The sequence below is a fragment of the Myiozetetes cayanensis genome, unplaced genomic scaffold (genome assembly GCF_022539395.1).
Source record: "Myiozetetes cayanensis isolate MyiCay16 unplaced genomic scaffold, myiCay2020 scf2-11, whole genome shotgun sequence".
Taxonomy (NCBI): Eukaryota; Metazoa; Chordata; class Aves; order Passeriformes; family Tyrannidae; genus Myiozetetes; species Myiozetetes cayanensis.
In genome coordinates this window covers 21,978,708-21,999,434 of record NW_026087411.1, presented here as the reverse complement: position 1 = coordinate 21,999,434, position 20,727 = coordinate 21,978,708, and the positions used below count along the sequence as shown (strand labels likewise).

Below are 20,727 nucleotides of genomic sequence, written 5' to 3'. Positions count from 1 at the left end.
AAAATGTGACTATTTCAAAAGAATAAGTTCATGCCTCTGTAGCGTTAGCATATTCTAACAAAACGTATCTATCCCAGGAATTAAGAACATTGACTCCTATGACTGGATTTTTACAAAATACTGTTGGGATGAGTGGCCCATTATTTTAAAGACTAAAATAACTTAGTACAGTGTTCAAAAATGAACATTTCAAAGTCCTCTGCAAGTGTGGGCCTTTTTAGCTTTGGAATTTGCAGCATTCAGAATATAAGGATGCTCAGAAGCTCCCTGCAGTTTCCCACACAGGGGGAGATTAAGACTGCACTTCTGACACTTGTTAGTTTATTTAAAATTCCTAGAGTCCCATTATTACATGGCCATCTTAGGCTTCCTTGCTTTTTTTGGTTTTCGTAATTATTGATACCTTTGGTTCTTAAGTGAGCATATCCAAACCTACTTGCAAAATATTTATTTCTGTTAGACTGCTTACCCAAATAAGCTTCTCCCCACCTGTGTCTCATAGGAGGCAAGGCACAATAAATGGAGTCTGTGTGTCCTTCCTGAAGTCAGTGACAGATGGCAGCAATGGATCCCTTTCTGTACTGCTGTGCTTGAATGGCTCATGAAACCCAAGAACAACAAGAGAAACCCGAGCCATGAGCTTTCTGGATGAGTAGGACAGATACTGCTCTGTGGCAAATGGCTTTCCAGCTAAGTGGAAGCTGCTGGGGGAATACTTTGTTTTCCCAACAGATGGATCAATTTCTTTTTTTTTTAATTTTTTTTTTTTGTCTGAAGGTACAGAAACTTGCTATTAAAAAACCCCACCAAAACCTGAAAAGCAAAGAAAAGAAGGTATTGTGTTTGAAACTATTTTTGCCAGGCACTTCTGTCCTACAGGTTTCATGATTTGAGTGTTTGCCTATCCAAACTCCATGGTGGTGCACTTAAAGCATTCTTGTTGATGCGACCCACATGAGCAATAGTGGCAAAATTCAAAGTAACAAAGGATGAGAGAAAAAAAAAAGAATTCTGAAGTAAGATATAGAAAGAGACAGGAGATGTTGATGTTTCAGATCCTGCCTATATCTGAGTGTTTGAAATTCATAAGGATTCAGCTGACACTCTACAAACAAAAGTACATTTCCATTCACTCAATTTTTGAATTGTCTAGAGGTAACAAATTTCGCAAGCAGACAGTTCTTGGTATTAGTTCTATTGTATGTGGTGAATGCATACTGCACTCCCACACTTGTGCAGAAAAATTGAACATTCGAACAGAATCCAGTCATACATTTCAGATACATCTTCTGCTCGGTTCAATATATTCATTACTTTGTATTGTTCCATAGCCACTTTCATCAATGCACATGAACAGTGCAATAATAATGGCCAGTCTTCGCGAGCGAAGATCTGGGGAAGGTCTTTACACCTTCCAGCCTGCGCATTGGATTTTTTAGGTGAGACACAGTGTGCGTGGAACTGAGCCCACCCTTTAAGGTTCATCTGCCGGGGCCAAGCGAGCTTGGACGGTGGCAGTGAGGTCCTCAGGATGTAGATGGATTGCCTTTACGGGGCTAACAAGCTCCATCTGCCTGGGGAGTGTCCCTGACCGGGAATCAAACCCGGGTCTCGGCGGTGACAGCGCCGCGCCCTTAACCACTGGACCACCAAGGGTTCCCACAGTGCAATGTACAATAAAAGTAAATTGATATTCATGTGGTTATACAGATTTAATAAATCCCTAAGTAAACAGTTGCTGGAAATCCTTTGGAAGGGGTGAGTTTCTCATCAGACTGTGTGCAGATGGGGCCAGAGTATCACAAAGTATCTGCTCCATTCCCATGAGAAGCCGAGAATCTGCTTTAGTGGTTGCTCTGACTTGTGGGTTCAGGTCCAAAAAGAGTGTGGTTAGAAAGGGAACCACTGGACTGTCCTGTTCACCTCTGGGTGATGGCTGCTTGATCAGGTTGCCCCATGCGTGGATTTCCATGCAAATCCAAGAAGAGCAGGCTCTCTCAAGGAGTTATTGCAGGCTACCTGCAAACCAGTGTTGAAGAGACTCCCACTCACACCCTCATCTGTTCAGCACCTTTGATGCCACCAAACCAGTCTGAGCACCTCTCCCAAGCAAGCAACACTGCTGGGAAATGTCTTACAGCCATCAGCTTTGGCTGCTGTGCTGAATCTGAGCAAGGATGGAACACCCAAATCTCAGGGACCTCAGTTCTGGTGGCTTCCTGGAGAAAAAAAGATTGTCAGGAGAGATTTATTGACTATAAGGAAGAGTGCCTGCCTGGAGTTGGGTAATCAAAAACTTTTGCAAAAAGATACCTTCTGAGTGACCACCAAAATAGCATGTAAGTGAATCAGATGTGAGGAACTTTCAGCAGAAGATTGCTGCCTCTGCCCCGTTTTGGTTGGGAGCTGTATGCAAGATTTGTGGGGTGACTGGTGTTTCAAAGGTTGTGTTTGGCCACAGCTCCACTTTGACTGCATGGCAGAAGGCCATGTGGTAACTTCTGGTAGACTGCTGATAGGGGTGAGACAGACAAGCTCTTGGATGCTGTCTTTGTTTACTGACATTATGTCTCAGAAGGTGGGACCTCCAATGGAACAGAAACCCTTCCCTTCTCCTTAATTTATTTCCCTCCCCCTAAACTATGAATTTTGTTGAAATTAGGAGGCATCTGAGTGAAGTAGGAAAATAAATGGTTTTACTAAAAAACTAAAATCTAAAATCTAAAATTCTCAAATCTAAGCAGTGGGAGCAAGTTGTAAGTCAAAAGAGCCTGGGAGCACCCACTCTTGAGTTTCTGCATAATGTTTTGCCACAACAAAATCTCATTATACTTGTCTCACCCCTTACTCAGCATTCAGGACCCACCTTTGCCACAGGCATCACTGACTAGACAATAGCCTTGTGCCAAGGGTTCCCATAGAAACCAGATGGCTCAGGACTTTAGCAAAATTGGGCCACTTCTGCCAGGTAACTTATAATTGGAAGCACATATATCCAATACCATTTCAGGTTTGCTGGCATTAAAATAAGACAAAACCATTTCTAGAGGAGTTGGAAGCCAGTTTTAATTTAAAAATCTTCTTTCACAGTAAGACATACCAAAACAGACAATACAATTTCCAGCTCATAGTTGAAACCAAATGTTGTGTCCGATATGAATTTTTCCCCCTTTGTTTTCATCCACTGGATGATAGAAGATCAAAAAGGAATTTCTTTCAAAACAGAACATTTATCTTCCTGCGTCCTTATTTTTCTTCACAAGGGATTTGAGTTTGTGTGTTTAGTGTTGTGTTACTGTAGTAAGGACTGTAAGAGGTACTCTTACTGTACAAGATGATGGAGGAGATCATCAGGCTGGAGAAACCCAGTAGGCTTTTGTATATCAATTGATAAGGCACAGACCCCTGACTTTTTTCATGTTTTCTCCTCTCCCTGCTGAAGTGTTCCAGCTTAAAAGCACATGAGAAAATTTAGCTTCCTTGAGGCTTGTTGCTTTTTGACATATGAGAGGCCATGAAGGGACTGGCTTACATTTCTACTTGTAGCAAAAGGCCCAGCTGTTGTTTACACCACAGTTGACACAAAGAGGTGGTTCTTCATAGACCATGTAGTTAAACTATTTGATGCTAGACACTGTACAACTTAAATGGTGTCCAATCACAGCTTCTCTTGTCAAAAATCCTTCCAAAAAAATTCTTCTTAAAGGTAACTACACCTGGGAACTGTTAGCCCTATGCTTTCAACTGTGAGCCCCTCCACCTGATTTGGGACAGTTTACCATCTCTCACTGCACAACAGCCTGGAGAAACAGCTTTTTTCACCTCCAAGCTTGGCATATCATACAACTGAAAGTAGAAAATGGGTTTTTATTCAAATGTGAACATTTTAATTTATGCATCTGATAGTACGCTGTAATTAAATTATATTCCCATGGTGCCTCTAACAACAGAGTTGTGGTAATACAAATTATTAGTAACTAACTCTAATTAGATCATTTAGCAAATGGCAAATTCCAGATGAATTAGTTGTCCAACAGAGTCTGTGGTGAGGAAAGACAAGGAGGAAAAAGGAAAAGCTAATTTGTGCTGGGGTGAAATGAAAATAACAGGAAATAGTTTATTAAGAGAACTCTCCTGCCAAAGAAAACAATAATGCAATCTTAAAAGATGCTCTGGGTCACAGTTATCAGCCTGCAACTCAGTTCTGAGAATATACTCCACTTTGACATGTCATACCCTGCCCTGAGTCCCTACCAAATGCTCATGCCTCTTATTATGTTTTGATGCAGAACTAAATAAAGGCTCAGTACAGCAGCACCCACAGAGTGCCTTCAGCCAAGGAATATTCCTAAGCTGTCTCCCAGCTGACAATTGCTTGAAGATAATAAGTGATAATGGCACTTCACTACACTCCCTCAAAGTACCAGTGGCACTTTGGTGTGGGAATTTGGGAATGGGTTCCTAACCAGTTCCTCCCACTAATCTCCAGGTAACTGCAATGTTGCATAGACAACTTTGAGCTGCAGAAATGTCTGGAATAGGAAGACCCAGGCGTCAAAAGCAATTTGAAAATGCACCTGGGCATGGGACTCAGGAAAGACAGCATGGGTCACAAGAAATGAAAGGAAGTATCTTGATGGTGCTGCAGACTTTTCTCCCAAGGCTTCCTCTCTAGCCATCAGAGAATCACAGCCAACATGTAATTCAGAGTAATTCCAAGCATTAATCTCTTGCTCTGAATTTCCCTCTGGAGGCACTGATTTCTTTCTATTAACTACTCAGGAGTCAGAACGGACTAAGCCTCCTGCCTCCATAGTCCCTGAATAAGTCCAATGTTCTGCTGCAGCAGGTCCTAGAGATACAGGCTCTGTATCCATCTTCAATTCAGCTCTAAGGATGATGTACGAGCACCTGAGAAACACGAGAGCTTAGCAACTCTTTGTAAAAGTTTACAGTTTAGGGTATGGTGAGATCCCAAAGGCAGAAAAAAGGCCACTGCCTGTTCCAGAGCTGGATCAGCTGAGGGCATGGTGTCTAACCTTCAAAAGAAGTTGGATGTAAGGACTGGATGGGAACCAAAGGCTTGTGCAGCATGGGCTGCACAGTGGGAGTGTGTGTCTTGGTGCCTGCAGCTTCTCTCCTGAGGGCATCACTGTGGAGCAGCTCCAGAGTGTCCTCCCTGCCATGAGGTCCCAGCTCTGTCCAGCACATGTCCCATCTGCCAGCAATGAAGTCTTTTTTTCTCTGAGTTTCTGTTTTTTGCTCTAAATGTGTGGAAGTAGCCTCTGTGAAAGGAGAACAGGGAAAGAGAAGAATAGAGAAGAAAGACATAACCAAAGGATTCAGCTTAGAGCCTCCTTTTTCCCACACAGATCACTCTCAGACCCCTGCTGTCAGGGTTAGGTCTTCCCTTTCAAACTTGGGAAGTATTTAGGACAGTGGCAGAGTATGTGCTTTCAAGGATAGGTTACTCAATGCAGAGGGCTTAGGACAGTTGTTCTTCACAGGACCATAGAGAATTTCTCTACCAAAAAATGAAGTATAAAAAGTTCTGTGAACCAGACCTCCTATATGATAAGTAATATTGCAATCTGAACAGTTCTTTCTAGCTCAAAACAGAAAAATATTGCACTTTGACAGTTCCCTCAAAAAGCCAAAGTATTTTTAACAATATCAGTTTTGATCTAATTACAAATTCAGTAAAAAAAAAAAATTGAAGATGTGCTCTTGCCAGCTGGACTGCAGCTGAATCAGTGTCAAATATTTTAAAGACAATTTCGAAAGACAATATCCTGTATGGCCTCTCAAAAAGGTCAGTCTGAAATATTCTGTGGTTGTGAAAGGGTTTCACTTTTTATTTTCTCAGTTATAAAATGTCATTGAAACCAAGATCTTCCTGCAGCCAGGCATCCCTTTTGATTAAATTGTATTTTCTGATGAAAAATGTTCTGAGCAGACACAAAATGATTGTTACTGTATGCCAAGAGTATGCCAACAGGTTCCTTTCTTGGAGGGCAACAGGAAAAGAGAGGTGTGGTAAATTGTCAGACTTGCTACAGAGTTGTTTAAGTCAGTGTCAAATTGATGATGCTGGTTGAGAAAATTATGAACAGGGCCTCTCACTGATCCTGCACCTGGCTTGTCCAGAGTGAAGGGGAGTCCTCACATCCTGATGTTTCAGGGAAGCACAGAGGAGAACCCACACCAGCCGTAGGCCTCACTCCCACTTTACCTTGCATAACAAGGTTTGTTGTAAATCTGGTCCTTTAGGGAGATCAGGATGAGCACAAAGATGCTCTGGTCAGGGTCAGGCAGCCTTTACTGCTGCCTTAGTGGGTGGAAGAAGATCAAATCGATTATTCTACCTTTTCTATGAACTACAAATTCTGACCGAAAGAAACCAAGGCTCTTTATAATTCCTATTTGCATATTAACTTTCACATCCCTTAGAATACAAATGAAAAGAGAACATGTCTTACATGTATGACCACATTCACCAACAGCCTACTTATGACAGACATTAATCCACCTCTTTGAGAAGGGCCAAAATTATTGTATAAAAGAAGGGGGGTTTTCACAACAAAGACAAGAGAAAAGAAAAAGAAAGAAATGAGAAGGAGAAAAACATGTCTGCTTGCTTGGGGTCAGTCAAAGGACTGTGTCTCACCTCCTCCACCGAAGGGATACCTTTAGGTGAGATTTTGTGCCTCTAACTGCATTGGAGCAGATTCAGGAATATTTTAATCCATCTATTTATCGAATAGACCTTTGTTATATACCCTCTGTCCTAACACATATTCACACGCTGCAGTTAGGGTAATTATCACCAGCAATTCTAGATCTGCTCTCTTTTTGCTTCAATAAACTACACTATTCATATATCTGGAATGCGCAAGTTCTTACTGAGCTCAGCCAGACCAATAGTATAAGTAAATCACACTATTTGTGCATCTGTGATCATGAAAGCTCTTATTGAACATGAACAAACTTGTAGTGCTGAATTGGTAATAATGAGAAAAAAATCCTGGCTGTATCTAGCTCCTCAGATCTCTGAGGGCCAGCAAGGGGGGTTTATTTTGTCTCAGATTTCTATAACCTTAAATCAACAAGAGGTTGCGCTTTTTTGGTGTTTTTTTTTTTTTTTTTTTTTTTTTTTTTTTTTTTTTTTTTGTTGTTTTGTTTTGTTTTGTTTTGTTTTTGTTTTTGTTTTTTATGATTTAACAAGCCAAGGTTGCTTGAAAGTTACTGGTAAGAGTTCACAGACAAGGCCCTAGACATGGTCAAATGAACAAATTAATCTAATGAAATAATGAAGGAAGGACGTTGTATTGGGTAAACAAAAATACGAAGAAATGGGAGAAGATAAATTTGTGTCCAACATTTAGGGTGGGAGAAGTTCTCTAAAGGCCTATATATCATGATGGAAAGTGATTTATCAAGGTGTTTGCCAGACCCCCAGAATGGAAAGCAACCTTGCCACAATGCATACACCCACCACTCTACCTGAACATGTAAAAGTTTATTGACATATTTGCTAAACCAAGGACTACCTGCACCTTCATGCTTGTCTTTTTTTTTTTTTTTTTTTTTTGTGGTTAGAGAGGGTGTCCTCAGCTTTGATTTGATGAGGGAAGGGGGCATAATAAGAATTTGCAGTATCCCAGTCTTCTACCATATTCAATGCTAATCCACATTCTCACAGCTCAGGTCACCTAATTACTTTCAGATAAGACTTTTTTCTGCAACTTCTGCTTAACTGTTTTCAGAACTACCACTGCTAGGTGTCATATTAAAAGTTCTTTTCCTCTTGCATACCAGCGTGTTCAATCTTCATGAGATGTTTTTGGTTATTTTATGATTTAGTTTTGTGTTTGCCATTGGGTATCCACAACATTTGTTCCTTGCATACCTGTGTCATGGGAATTTCTGGGGGCTTCTGGAGCCAATCAACCCTAGGACTACTACTCAGAAGCACAGGAAACTGGGACTTGGCATTCCCAGCCTTCTGACTGAAATCCAACAGATCAACGCCATCTAGCTTTCCTGTGTATCACAGAGGAATATAAATCAATAGCAGTGACAGAAAGGCCCAGAGAGTCACGGTGAATGGCATTGTATCCAACTAGCAGATGGTCTCAGGTGGTGTTCCCCAGGGCTCAGTATTAAGGCCAGTCCTGTTTAATATCTTTAACTATGACCTGGATGAGGGGATGGAGTGCACCCTCAGTAAGTTCACAGATGACACCAAGTTGGGCAGGAGTATTGATCTGCTGGAGAGTAGGAAGGATCTGCAGGGGTATCGAACAGGCTGGATCAGTGGTCGAGGCCCGTGGTATGAGGTTTGAACTGCCAGATACTTGGGACACAACCTCATGCAATGCTAACAGGCTAGGGGGAAAAATGGCTGGAAAGCTGCCTGGTGGAAAAGGACCTGGGGGGTACTGGCTGACATCTGGCTGAACATGAGTCAGCAGTGTGCCCAAGTGGCCAAGAAGACAAAGGGCATCCTGGTTTGTATCAGCAACAGTGTGGCCAGCAAGACCAGGGAAGCGACTGTTCCCTGTATTTGGCACTGGTGAGGCCACACCTCAAGTGCTGTGTCCAGTTCTAGACCCCCTCACTGCAAGAAACACACTGAGGTGCTGGAAAGGTGCTGGAGTCCAGAAAAGGAAAGTGAAGCTGGTGTCGGGTCTGGAGTACTCCTCTGAAGAGGAGTGGCTGAGGGAACTGTGGATGTTTAGCCTGGAAGAATGGAGGCTTCAGGGTGACCTACTGCTCTCTACAACTACCTGAAAGGAGGTTGTGGTAAGTGGGTGTCAGTCTATTCTCTCAAGTAACAAGTGACAGGACAAGAGGAAACAAACAGCCACAAAAGTTGCATGAAGGAAGGTTTAGATTGCATATTATGAAAAACTTCTTCACCTAAAGGGTTGTCAAGCACTAGAACAGGCAACTCAGGGAAGCGGTGGAGTCACCAACCCTGGAGGTATTTAAAAGATGTGTGGATGTGGCACTTAGGTATATGGTTTAGTGGTATACTTAGCAGTGCTGGCTTCAGTTGGATTCGATGATCTTAGAAGTCTGTTCCAACCTAAATGATTCTATGATTCTGTGAAAATTCGTGGAACATGGACGCTGATAAGACTCTTCCTTTAACCATGCATGCTGGAAGATACTGAAGAAAGAGAACGATGCAGTAGTTCATACTCAATTTCTCATCAGGGATGGACCACCTAGACAGTGGGAATGGGGTTGATTTTTCTATAGACCATTTTATTTTAACTTCTCATGTCATACCTTTTTGTTTGAGTAGTCTACCTCTGCCAGTAACAGCTGGGGACACTCCCAAACACGCTTGTTGTGGTGCAAGGAGGTGATTGAGCACAGTGTGTGCTTTAGAGAGCTCTGAGACCTTCGAGAGAGGCTCTTTGATTCCCCCCCTCCCTCACCCCCCATTTTTTTGCTGACTGTATTTTTAGTAGTATTTTTGCATGCATGTATTTTTATGTTTGTAGTAATTTTATCTATGTTCTTTCTAGAGTCCAAGATGGCTCACTTCCATGGTGAGGTTGTTACTCTGTCACAGCTTTTAAGTTGTTTATAACCAAAGAAATTTAGTAAGAATACAAGCTGTTGCTTCATAAATCTCTTTTTGAAAAAAAACCTCTATATTACTTATCCTATGTATTGGCTTATTTGAGCATTTATTTATTTCCTATGATCAGTCTTGCCTCTTGAGTATGTCTCAAATGAGTAGAAAATAACAAATATGCCAGGACTGTAATATATCTTATTAAAATGTAATGGATAAACCAGTTCTAGAATGAAGAAATGTAGCTCTAGTTGTAAATGTGAGTCATTCACAACCCCATGGGTGCTCCAATTGTGCTTCAGTTTTGGGGAAATTCAGAGAGCAGAGTTACCACTTCTTCTGGGGGAGCACCTGCAAAAGTGGTGACAGCCCACATGCTTTTTTGTTTTTTTTTTTTGCTTTGGTTTGCACATGGAAAATTAGTTTCTGTGGGCCATGCAGCAGGTTTGTGGAAGATGAGAGGCTGAGAAAGCAGGCGGTACCCTGGAGGGCAGAACTGCCTTTCTGAGAGACCTGGGCAGGCTGGGGAAATGGACTGATACAGACATCAGGAAGGTCAACAGAAGCAAATGTGAAGTTATGCCTCTGGGGTAGAATGATCCCATCTTGTGAAGTGTGTAAGGTAGCTAACCAGCAATCAGCACGTGACTGCAACACAGGAGACCTTGGCTGTAAAAGCAAAGAGTGCAGTGAGCAGTGCGAGAGGGAGTAATTAGAGTGATTATAGTGCTACTAGTGATTATAGTCTCCTCTACTTGGGACTGGTGAGATCTCACCCAGTCTGGGTCTCCCCACTACAAGAGAGAGAGGAACAAACTGGAATGTGTCCAGTGGAGGTCACCAAGGTGGTTACGGTCCTGAAGCACAGGGCATTGAGCAAGCAGGCAGCCAGAATGGAGACCAGACAACAGGATGACTTCAGTCAGCTGGTAGACCGATTAGACGGGTTGCCAGTCCCTGAAGGCTTATCAAAACAGACAGTGAAAATCCATGGACAAGCTGGACCCGCCTTCCTAGGGCTGGGTCCTTTCCACTGTAAAACAGTGAGCAGCACGCTGCTAAGGATGTCATGTCACTTCCATGCATGACCACCAGTTTGCCTCAGTGTGAGCAAAATATGCATTGGGCAAGGATGGCAGGGAGCAAAAAGTAGCAAACAGCTGACTCAAAGCATATAGCAGGAAAATAGCAAAGCTTAGGGCTGTTGTCCATTTTTTAGGTGATTCTTTATCAGTTATTTTTATTGTTGAAATCCATTGCAGCATTCTCCTTGATGGAGAACAAGTCAGCTGATTTCCCCTTCAGTGTTTCACATGTACATATGCATGAGATATGGATATGTACATTTACCTGTATATATGTATGCACATATATGTGTACATATATAACACTAAGAAACAGCATGAGTCTGAAAGACTTGAAGAAATAACTAAATCTGAGAGGTATGCAAATGCCTGACCTTGTTTTGGAAAGGGAGGGCTACTGTAACGCATCTGGTACATCACTTCAGATGCTTTGTCTTTGCACAAGCATAGTTTGTTACTTGTCAGGAAAGTCTGTAGAGGGAGGGTTTTGACCACAGTAAAGGAGCCCACTATAAGAGTTATCAGCTAAAAGAAGGTAGCTTTCTCCCCAGGCACAACGCACTCTGGCTATGTGCAATCATAGATTGTAGTAAATTACAGATTCTCTCCTACCTCCCACCCCATAAAATCTATCTCACAGAGCTTTTCCCACGCCTCAGCTTCCTTGCACTGACAGCTGTACCCTGAAATGGCTAGAGCAGCCTGTTATAAGTACACTTGGACATGTTCAAAGAAGGAAACGTGATGGCAAGAAGGAGTAGCACCTACCTTCTGACAACTGTGTGTAGTGGGATCACCAGAGCTGCCTCATGATCAGTAAATAGAAACATGTTGTGCTCACCATACTACCGTAAACTGCAACACTGTAGGCAGGTCCTGCTTTCATTCCTTTGGCACAGCTGTGATCCCTGATCCTGGTGCCTGGAACACTGAGTTGCATGCCATGATGTCTGAAGGAAAACCACTGTTCTGTGCTGCATGGTGACCAGACTGCCTGAGGAACCACACTATCACAGCATTGCACTATCTGTGAGCAGCACCAGAGCATCCTTTGTGTTGGTCTGATACAGAAAGCAGAGTTGGTGCAATGTGCTGAAAAGGGCTAGGTTGGTTCAGCTGAGAAAACTAACACTGTTCTTGTAATCTGTCTCTGCCTCTGTCTTGGATTTGAAGTCACCTAAGCCAAGGATGCCTAATTGGACTGCATCTTGCCCTGAAGAAACCATGCACATAACAACCTCTTTAAGGGGCATGTTTTCTGCAAATACACACCCTGTGGTCTTGCATTGCTAAACAGGCAAGTGTAAACAACTCTGAGACAAATGAAGCAGCCTGAGTGTGTCTTCTTTGATACAGAGTGCACACTCTCTTTGTGCCCTTTCTCTCGGAGCAGTGATTTAATACAACTCTTCTGTTGCACTACTCCTTACAGGGTAGTTTATAGGTACTTAATTGCATTAAGTTGTTGGCTGCCTGTGAATTTCCTTTACAGCCCACCAGCTGGCATTCCCCAAACTGTGAAGGGTGTGTGTCAGCCAGTCCAGAGAAAGTAGTTGCTGCTGCTACTGCTGTTTCAGCCTTGGTGAACCATGATGCTCCCAAGCTATGCTTGAGCATATGCCTCTTGTTGCCTTAGCAGGGAGCTCTTGCAAACTAATTTTATGGTAGGTGTTGTGGAGAAGATGGGACAAATTCATTTCAGACTGACAGAGCAATAAAAAATGCTCAGGGCTAGGAAAATTCCCAAATGAAGGCACCAAGAATCAATGGAGGGATCAGGGAGTTATGAAATCCTGTCAGATAGCATATGTAATGTGTAACTAGTCTGACCCAGCACATTATTTGCTGTCTCTCTGTTCCCTTGAGCTCTGAGACTTTCACAAAAAGGGATTTTTTTTTTTAATTTCCTCTCTGATTCTCTAGCACTCCCCACGCATCTTTTGAGGTTAATTCCCAATGTGGGTATAACCTTCGAACCTGTGCAGTGGATTTTTTAGATGAGGCTCAGCATGCGCAGAACTGGTCCCACTCTTTACTCCTGAGGTTCATCTGCCAGGGCCTAGCAAGCTCAGAAGGTGACAGTGAAGTCCTCAGGACATAGGTTTAATTAGAGTATCCTTCTCTTGGTTGGATGGCCTTACAGGGCTAAATGAGCTCCATCTACCTGGGTTTGAAATTAGAGTTGTCCTTCTCCTAGGATGACTGCTGGAAGGCTAGTGAGCTCATCCTGCCCATGGACACATTTATCTGACCCTTGAGTTTTGACCTGTCTGGTATGGGAGACTCTACTGGAGGCATATGCCACCACCAGCACAGCTCGCAACCTCATAAGGGCATACAGGCCTCTCCCCACTGAAATAGTTTTCACAAGCCCTTCTCTCCCTACTTTTCCCTCACAGCTTCCTACACTCTAACCCAGGGACATTTCCTTGCCCTTAACACCCCTCCAAGATGCTATAATTCCAAAACAAACTGTTCCTGGGCAGAAGCCACAGGCTAGCCAAGTCCATCACATCCCACCCTCACTGCAACAATGCCCGAACAGGAGCGATCCCAGCATACCCCTGGGCAGGGCAGGCACACATGTAAGGAGTCCCTGCATCCACCTGGGGCTTGGGCACCCTCCACAGCCCCTGCCCAGCCCAAACTCAACTGACAACCAATTCCCAAAGACATCCTACATTATACGTTAAGTTCGAGCCATCGGTCCCTGGAATTTACAACTTGGTATTTTTCATTGTCGTAAATCTTAGCTATCACTACAACTTGTCATCTGGTTAAAGATGCCAGTGCCATTTGTTTAACACCTCCTAATTGAGCCAATGTGGCATAAAAGTCTCTCTTCAGAAAAGGCAATAATGTAAAACTACTACAAAAATGTAGTTTATGGGAGATTGGTTTCTCTCCTCCTTCTGGGATAACAGAGCTCTATTGTAAACTAAACAGGATCTCCCTGTATCCAAACACAGAAGGGTAGAGGACTCTGCTACCTAAAAAATTATGTTTATTTGAAATAAAGTTGCCATTAAGCAGAGAGAGAGCACAGAAGGAGCAATGGCTTCTGAATAACAGGTAACTTTAGGGGCAAGTTCAAACTGAACTGAATGGCAGGTGTGTTAACTCAGTTTCAAAAAACTGTTTTGAAAAAGGAAAGCACTCAGAGCAATTCTCTTGGTGTCTCTCTACAGAGAAGTAAGATTTCAAAGGTCTATATCTACCTGTCTATACTTCCTCCTTATTTCTTCCTATTCACAGCAGAGGTAGGATCCCTGTCTCTCCTCCCTGGTCTCACAACCCTTCCCTTCTGAAAGGAGGGATTTCAAACAGAGAATAACTATCAGCAAGAAGCTGCCAACAAAGAATAATGTTTGTCTATGCTGTGTTTGAGTGCTTTCTTAGCTCAACAATTTCATAGCAATCTTGAATAATAAATAATAATAATGGCCAGTCTTCGCGAGCAAAGATCCGGGGAAGGTCTTTACACCTTCCAGCCTACGCACTGGATTTTTTTAGGTGAGACACAGTGTGCGCGGAACTGAGCCCACCCTTTAATCCTAAGGTTCATCTGCCGGGGCCAAGCGAACTTGGACAGCGGCAGCGAGGTCCTTAGGACGTAGGTGGGTTGCCTTTAAGGCTAACGAGCTCCACCTGCCCGGGAGTGGCCCTGACCGGGAATCGAACCCGGGTCTCGGCGGTGATAGCGCCGCGCCTTTACCACTAGACCACCAGGGGCTCCAGCAATCTTGAATGGTGCGCCTCTAAACAACAGGACTAATTGTTATAACAAGTTATGAAGATATTCCTCTATCTGAATGATTTCCCAGTTCATACAGATTTGTATATTGTGGCATCACTCAGAAATAAAAACATCATCTGGACAAGGCAGATACATATACTGGTCTTTCTGCAAAATTTGCCTGAGTGCACAATAGGAAGTTCATGCCAAATTTATCATGCCCAATTTATAGGTGGGACCTGCTCTGACACAGAGAATATATGGAAAGATAATGTGACAGATATTTTTTTTCATATGTCTGAACCATTGGACTGTTTGTCAGCCCATAGCCTGTGGTGTTTTGGAGCTGGTACTCAGAAATCAAAGCTGATGGCGTAGTTTCAGCTGCAGTGGGTCACACAACTGTTCTCTGTGAATAAGAAGACACAAATCTTACATCTCTACCAAGTCTTAGAGCTTAAAAAACCTTGACTTTTGATTTCATTTACACATAGACTGTCCTCCCTTCTGCTGTTGAGAAAGTCTAGGAATCTCCCTATGTGTGTTTAAAAAGCTGTTTCCTTAATTTGCCAGCCTATGGTTTTCATAAACATCAAAGTCATAGACAGCCCAAGGTACCACTTTTACCTTTGGTTCTTGCTGTTCCTCTTGTTCTTGCATATCTTTTGAGAGCCCTTATCATGTTTCTCTCTGCTCTTTCTACCTGGACAGGACCTTACACATCTCCCAAGTTGATGCAGAAAGAAACACTGGTATGTAGTAGCAAAATTTATGTCCACAGCTGTCATTTTCCAGGGGCATCTCTGAAGACAGTGAGACATAAAGCACACCCAAAATTGGGCTAAGCCTCTCTCTCTTCAGAGAGGCCCAATACACAGGCAACCCCGAAAATATTTGATGTTCCTTATGTGTGTGTGAATATGCACATTCTTTGCAAGGTCGCCTGCCCTGCTCCTCCAGCTCTGTGAGGATCAAATCCTATCTCTGCTGCAATGGTCCCACAGTGTGCTGACCTGAGACTGCTGGCCCAGAACACACCACAAAGGTACAAGAAAATTTGTTTCAGGTGCTCAGGTAAAGGAAAGATGGATGCCAAAGCCTGTCTCTGCAACAGGGTGCTTCAGTGTCTCAGATAGGTGACCGTTTATAGCTGCCTCCTAGGTTCGGTGCGTTGAGGTGATATGAACAGTGTTTTGAGAACCAACGTTTAAAAAGGCAGCAGCTGAAAGGCTGTATCAGCTCCTCATAGCTCACTGTAGACTGAGCAGAAGATACTCCTGCAGGAAGAAAATCCTCAAGGCAAATGCATCTTCTTATAAGATGTGAGACAGCATGAGCTAATTGCATGTGATTCTTTGCATGTGGTCCTTCTTGCTCCTCTGCAAGGACCATGCGAGAAATGCCACATGGAGTACACTGCTGCCGCCTCAGTGAGAGCAACTACCCCTGTTCAAAGGCTGTTCCTTTGTTTCAGCCATATCACATTGCATTTGGCAATTCCAAAGCCTGAGCTAACATCACGTCAAATACTTCCTCTGCAGTATCTCCTTCAAATTACTCCTTTCTTCATCAGAACCTTCCTGACACTGAGAAGCAGACCTGTTGCACCCAGCTTCTAGAAGTACTTGCTCAGCAGAAGCTCAGATGTACCACTGTCATCACTGGCACTTTCTAGTCTTCATGCCATAGACTTAGAGCATTTGGATTTTCGGAGGATTGTATCTGTTCTGCCAGCAGAGATGCTGCAGCAGGCCATGCCAACATCACTTATCTTAGCAAGACACAGGTCGCTCTTCAACTCCTCACTGACTCACAGTCCTCAGTAAATAACCGTGCTGCAGATAATCAGCAAACTGGACATATACTAAGGCACAAAAGCTATCCATGGGAACTTCATCCCCAATGCCATAAGGCCCAGGTCCATCTTCCCAGGATGCAAGCCCCCTTTAGCTTTCTTCAGCCCCCTGGATTGCCATGCCAAGTGCCAGCTCCCTTTCACCCAGTGGGTTGCTCCAGCATGTGCAGCACAAGGCATCGACTTTCAGCCTGGTGATGCTTTCAGGAGCGCTTTTGCTATGTAGATCTTCCACACAGTGCTGTTCCTGTTTACTGCCTGTTGGAGGTTCCTGGAGACATGGAAGCTGTCAGTTCCCAGTTTGGGATGCTATTTTTAAGGCTGGATGCAAGGACCTCTACAGTATTTTTAAGGCTGCCCATCTGGGAGAGTTTCTTCTAGCTCCAGAGTTGGCTTTTACCTCTCAGGTCAATATTCAGACTGCACCATCATCATCAAAAATTATAAGGCAGACTCTTCAACCACAAGATTTGTTTCAAAATGACATTTTTAATATTTCTGAGCCTGTATCTGTATTTGCTAATTTTTTTTGAACTCCAGGTTAAAAGCAGATTAAGGCTAGGAAATATTAGCTCCTTTCCTTTTAAATGAATAATCTGAGGTTTTTTAATTCATGTGCTGCAAAGTTCAGCCTTTGAGAGAAAGACTGAATTTCCCATAGATCATGCATAATACACATGCATAAGGGAAGAGCATGTCACACATGGCAGTCCACTTCCTTGGCTGTGTGGGGTCTTTTTGTGCTGACCTGTGTGCCAAGGACAAAGCACAGGAACCCATGGTGAAAGCCAAGTTCTAATCAAAATGTGTTCCCTTGCCCAAATTATGAGACAGTCATAACAGTACTGCTAGGAGTGCAGCTGAGGGTGATGTGCCTCATGCTGCTGCTGCTCTACATTTCCCCTCCAGTCTTTGTGCTTATTTCAGATGGAAAATTAATAGGAAAGTACCCAGATGGTAAACTCTTCATTTAAGTGAAATAAATAATTACTATTTTCAGTCCTTTCCTGCTTGTTGGGTAAGGGCATTCCTGGCCTCAGACAAGGTTTTCTCTCATTGCCCACTGGAGCAAATATGGAGTGGGGACTCTAACTTGCCCTCTCACTACTCCCTTGCTTCAAAGGGAGGATTTTTCCATGGCACTTGCTAAAAACAAGATTGAAGGGGACAAGCCAGAGAACTGACTTCACCTTAATAGGGCGATGCAGCCAAAAACTGCATCTGCTGGGACCTCAGCTTTAGCAGTGGCTGAAGACGTATGAAGATGACTAGGAGTACATTGCCACTCTCCAGGCTTAGCCTTGAAGCCGAACAATTTGCCACCCAGTGAGGGTGGCATCCATGCCCATGGCAAGAGATTGGAACTAAATGATCTTTAAGATCCCTTCCAACTCAAATAATTTCACGGTTCTTTGAATTCAATGCAAAAGAACTGTCAGTTCTGCAACAGGTTTTTGGGTCCAGGTACAGTATGAGTTGGTCCATATTGGTACAGAATCACAGAATCATCTAGGTTGGAAAAGACCTCTGAGATCATTAGGTCCAACCTATGACCTAACACCTCCTTGTCAACTAGACCATGGCACTAAGTGTCACAACCAGTCTTTTCTTGAACACCTCCAGGAACAGTGACTCCACCACCTCTCTGGCCAGCCTATTCCACTGCCCAATCACTCTTTCTGTGAAGAACTTCTTCCTAATGTCTAACCTTAACCTCCCCTGGGTGCAGCTTAAGACTGTGTCCTCTTGTCCTATTGTTGGTTGCCTGGGAAAAGAGACTGATACCCACCTGACTACAACGTCCTTTCAGGTTGGTACTCAGAGGAACAGAGTACCTCTCCACCTAGCTGAGCTTGGGTTACTGGTACACTCTTGTCTAATGCTTCACATCCACCCAAAGTAAGTGTCACTCAGAGCAACAGTAGCTGTATTCCATGTGTTTTAATAAACTACCAGAAAAATATGTTTGGATGTGTTTGTTCTCCTCCCACTTAAGTAGGTCAAATTAAAACCAAAATAATACCAACCCCAAAACAGGAGAAAAAAACCTGTCCCAGAGCAAAGATGACACACAATACTGACTTGCAGGAAAAGGTCTTTGATGAAATTCATGGGTAAAGAAATTATGTCTGTGAAACACAGGGAGTAATAAAGTGGTTACTGATTTGATCGGTTTTCCTCCTATGTAGCTACATACGTATCTATGCTGATACACCCTCGGTGGGATAAAACGGTACTTCTGTGAGACAAAATAAAAGTTGATTGTGGGGAGGGAGTAAACAAGAAAATAAATATATCATTTCAGTCAGTGAAGTAAAGACAGCGCCCCTACAGTGTACCACTGCTCTGCTTTATCGAAGGACAGGTTTGTCCTGGACATGGCTATGCAGTGTCCCTGGTCCACAGACGAGCTGTGAACTCTGAATGGTCTCCTACACTGCTCTGTGTATGAGTAGGACCTTGGAAGTATATGAAGCATTCCTTCTTCTGGTTAATTTCCACACTTTAGTATGATTTTTAATTAAAAAATTTATTAGTACTTCAGTTTACATTTTTTCCCCCAAGTTTCTTGCACTGACTGCTGTGCAGGTCTCCACAGTAAGGCAGAGAAACCCAAATGAGCAATATGCCACAGGAAAATGCTGCTATCACAATGTGACTCGATGGAGGAATTAATTTTACAACAGATCTCATGTTCTTCAACCTTGCACTCAGTCTGTGGAGCCAAATCATGCAGTAACGTCACCAGTTCTTTACTGAGTGGACCTGTGGGTCACACCTTAATCCATAAAGAACAGAAGGAAAGAAATATAATTTTTATTTCCTTTTCTCCTCCCATGGAAACCTACCCCCCAAATACCACTCTATGCTGAGGTGTTTGCTTCATTCATAGGCAAAGGAGTCCTGCATTCAAAACACAGAAAAAGCCATAGTCTTCCTCCTGTTGTTATAATGCTCTTTCATAGAACCAGCCACTGTCCATGCTTTCCCACATCTCAGTGCCGTGCTTAACAAGCAAAGGACAAGCTCATGGTGGCTGCAAAGTTCAGGTCACCAAGAAGGTATTAAGAGAACAGCTCAGTTTGCCAGCTGCTTGCAAATGCTGTATTGCAAAGAAGGCAAAGGCAAAACACCCCTCTCCACACCTCCCCCAGCTTCCTTCCTTTTATTTTTTATTTTTTTCTTTCTTTATTTTTCTTTCTTTTTCTCTCTTTTACTCTTTCATTCTTTCCTTCTTTCTTGTACAGGGGTTCATGAAGAGAAGCAAGACTTGTGCATCACAAATGGTGGAACTAGGCCAAGCCCAGACAGCTTCCCACCCTACAGTAACGCACAAGCCCGTCTCATCTTGTACCTGCCCCCAGAAGGTGGTTTGCCTCTTGACCTTTTTGGAACATAATGCAGTCTGATCTGCTGGGGATTTCTGCAGTTCAGGTGCCGGGTGGCTGGTTCTCTCCCCTTTCCTGAGGCTCATAAATGATTGTTTTTGGACAGATAGGCAATAAGAGCCACGGCCACCCCAACGTAAATGCCAGTTCCAATTGTGATGGACAGGACAGCCAGGAAGAGTGCTCGCCGGGAGCTGGAACTTGCATGGTGGAAGTCCCCCTTGGCTACTGCTTTGTTTGTCTGCAAGAGATACAACAACAATAATGCAATATATTTATTTGTTTTACCTGGAAACGAAGACGTGATGCTAATTTCTTGGCTGAAATATGATCATGGGATATGAGAGTGAACTGGTTAGAAATCAGACATTTTTTTAGTCAGATGAGGTTATTTACACAATAGAATGGTGATGGAACCAGTGGCATCTCAAAAGAGGCTGCCATTTTTATAGGTCATGGTATGGTATCAGCAAAGGTCATCTGTCAGGCAGTAAGAGATCTGTCACCTACAAGATAGGCCTTGTAGAAGCATATGAGTTCCGTAAGTTCTGAGACAGTCTTTGTTCCCTCATTACAATGAGTGAGGAATTCACAATGTTTAATTGTATATCTCCACAAACACTCAATTTACTGGGACAGTTTCTTCTTCAGTGTCATCTATTATTCTATTTTTGTTTCTTTATTTTTTTTTTACTACCTTGCTACTCAGAGCAATTTATAGCAGCCAAATGGCAACCTTCCACACTGAAAAAAAAGCTTATGGCCTTTCTGCCAATGCCTTTATTAAGAGAACTGTCTCTTTGCATTCATCAACTAATTTTTTAAGCTTTATAAATGTTTCAGGCAGAAACAATGTCAAACAACACATATTAAAGGAGAGAAAGAGTAGGCTGCAGGCTGGAGGTAAAATATAATTTTAAAACAGCAAAATATAAACAAGACCAGGCTTACACCTGCTGTCATGTCCTTTAGTTTAATTGGGGAAAGCATCCTACTCACTTTGCAAAGGATGTCCAACCAAGCCTCTCAGCAAGGTGATCAAGGATTTCATGAGCTTCTTGTCTGGGACT

At 43.0% G+C, this 20,727-nt stretch overlaps 1 protein-coding gene across 4 annotated transcripts in view; it reads right to left on the bottom strand.

Moving 5' to 3' along the window:
* Positions 1-20,727, bottom strand: part of SYNDIG1 (synapse differentiation inducing 1) — a 134,185-nt gene that overhangs the window by 37,507 nt on the left and 75,951 nt on the right. For 2 of the 4 annotated variants that reach the window (XM_050316123.1, XM_050316124.1), the window contains exon 4: positions 3,041-19,898. The exons of the other annotated variants lie outside the window; for them this stretch is intronic. In XM_050316123.1, coding sequence (XP_050172080.1) covers positions 19,740-19,898 — 159 coding nt within the window. In that variant the 3' untranslated portion in view covers positions 3,041-19,739. Of the gene's footprint in view, positions 1-3,040; positions 19,899-20,727 lie in introns of those variants that run through there. 4 annotated transcript variants of the gene reach the window in all.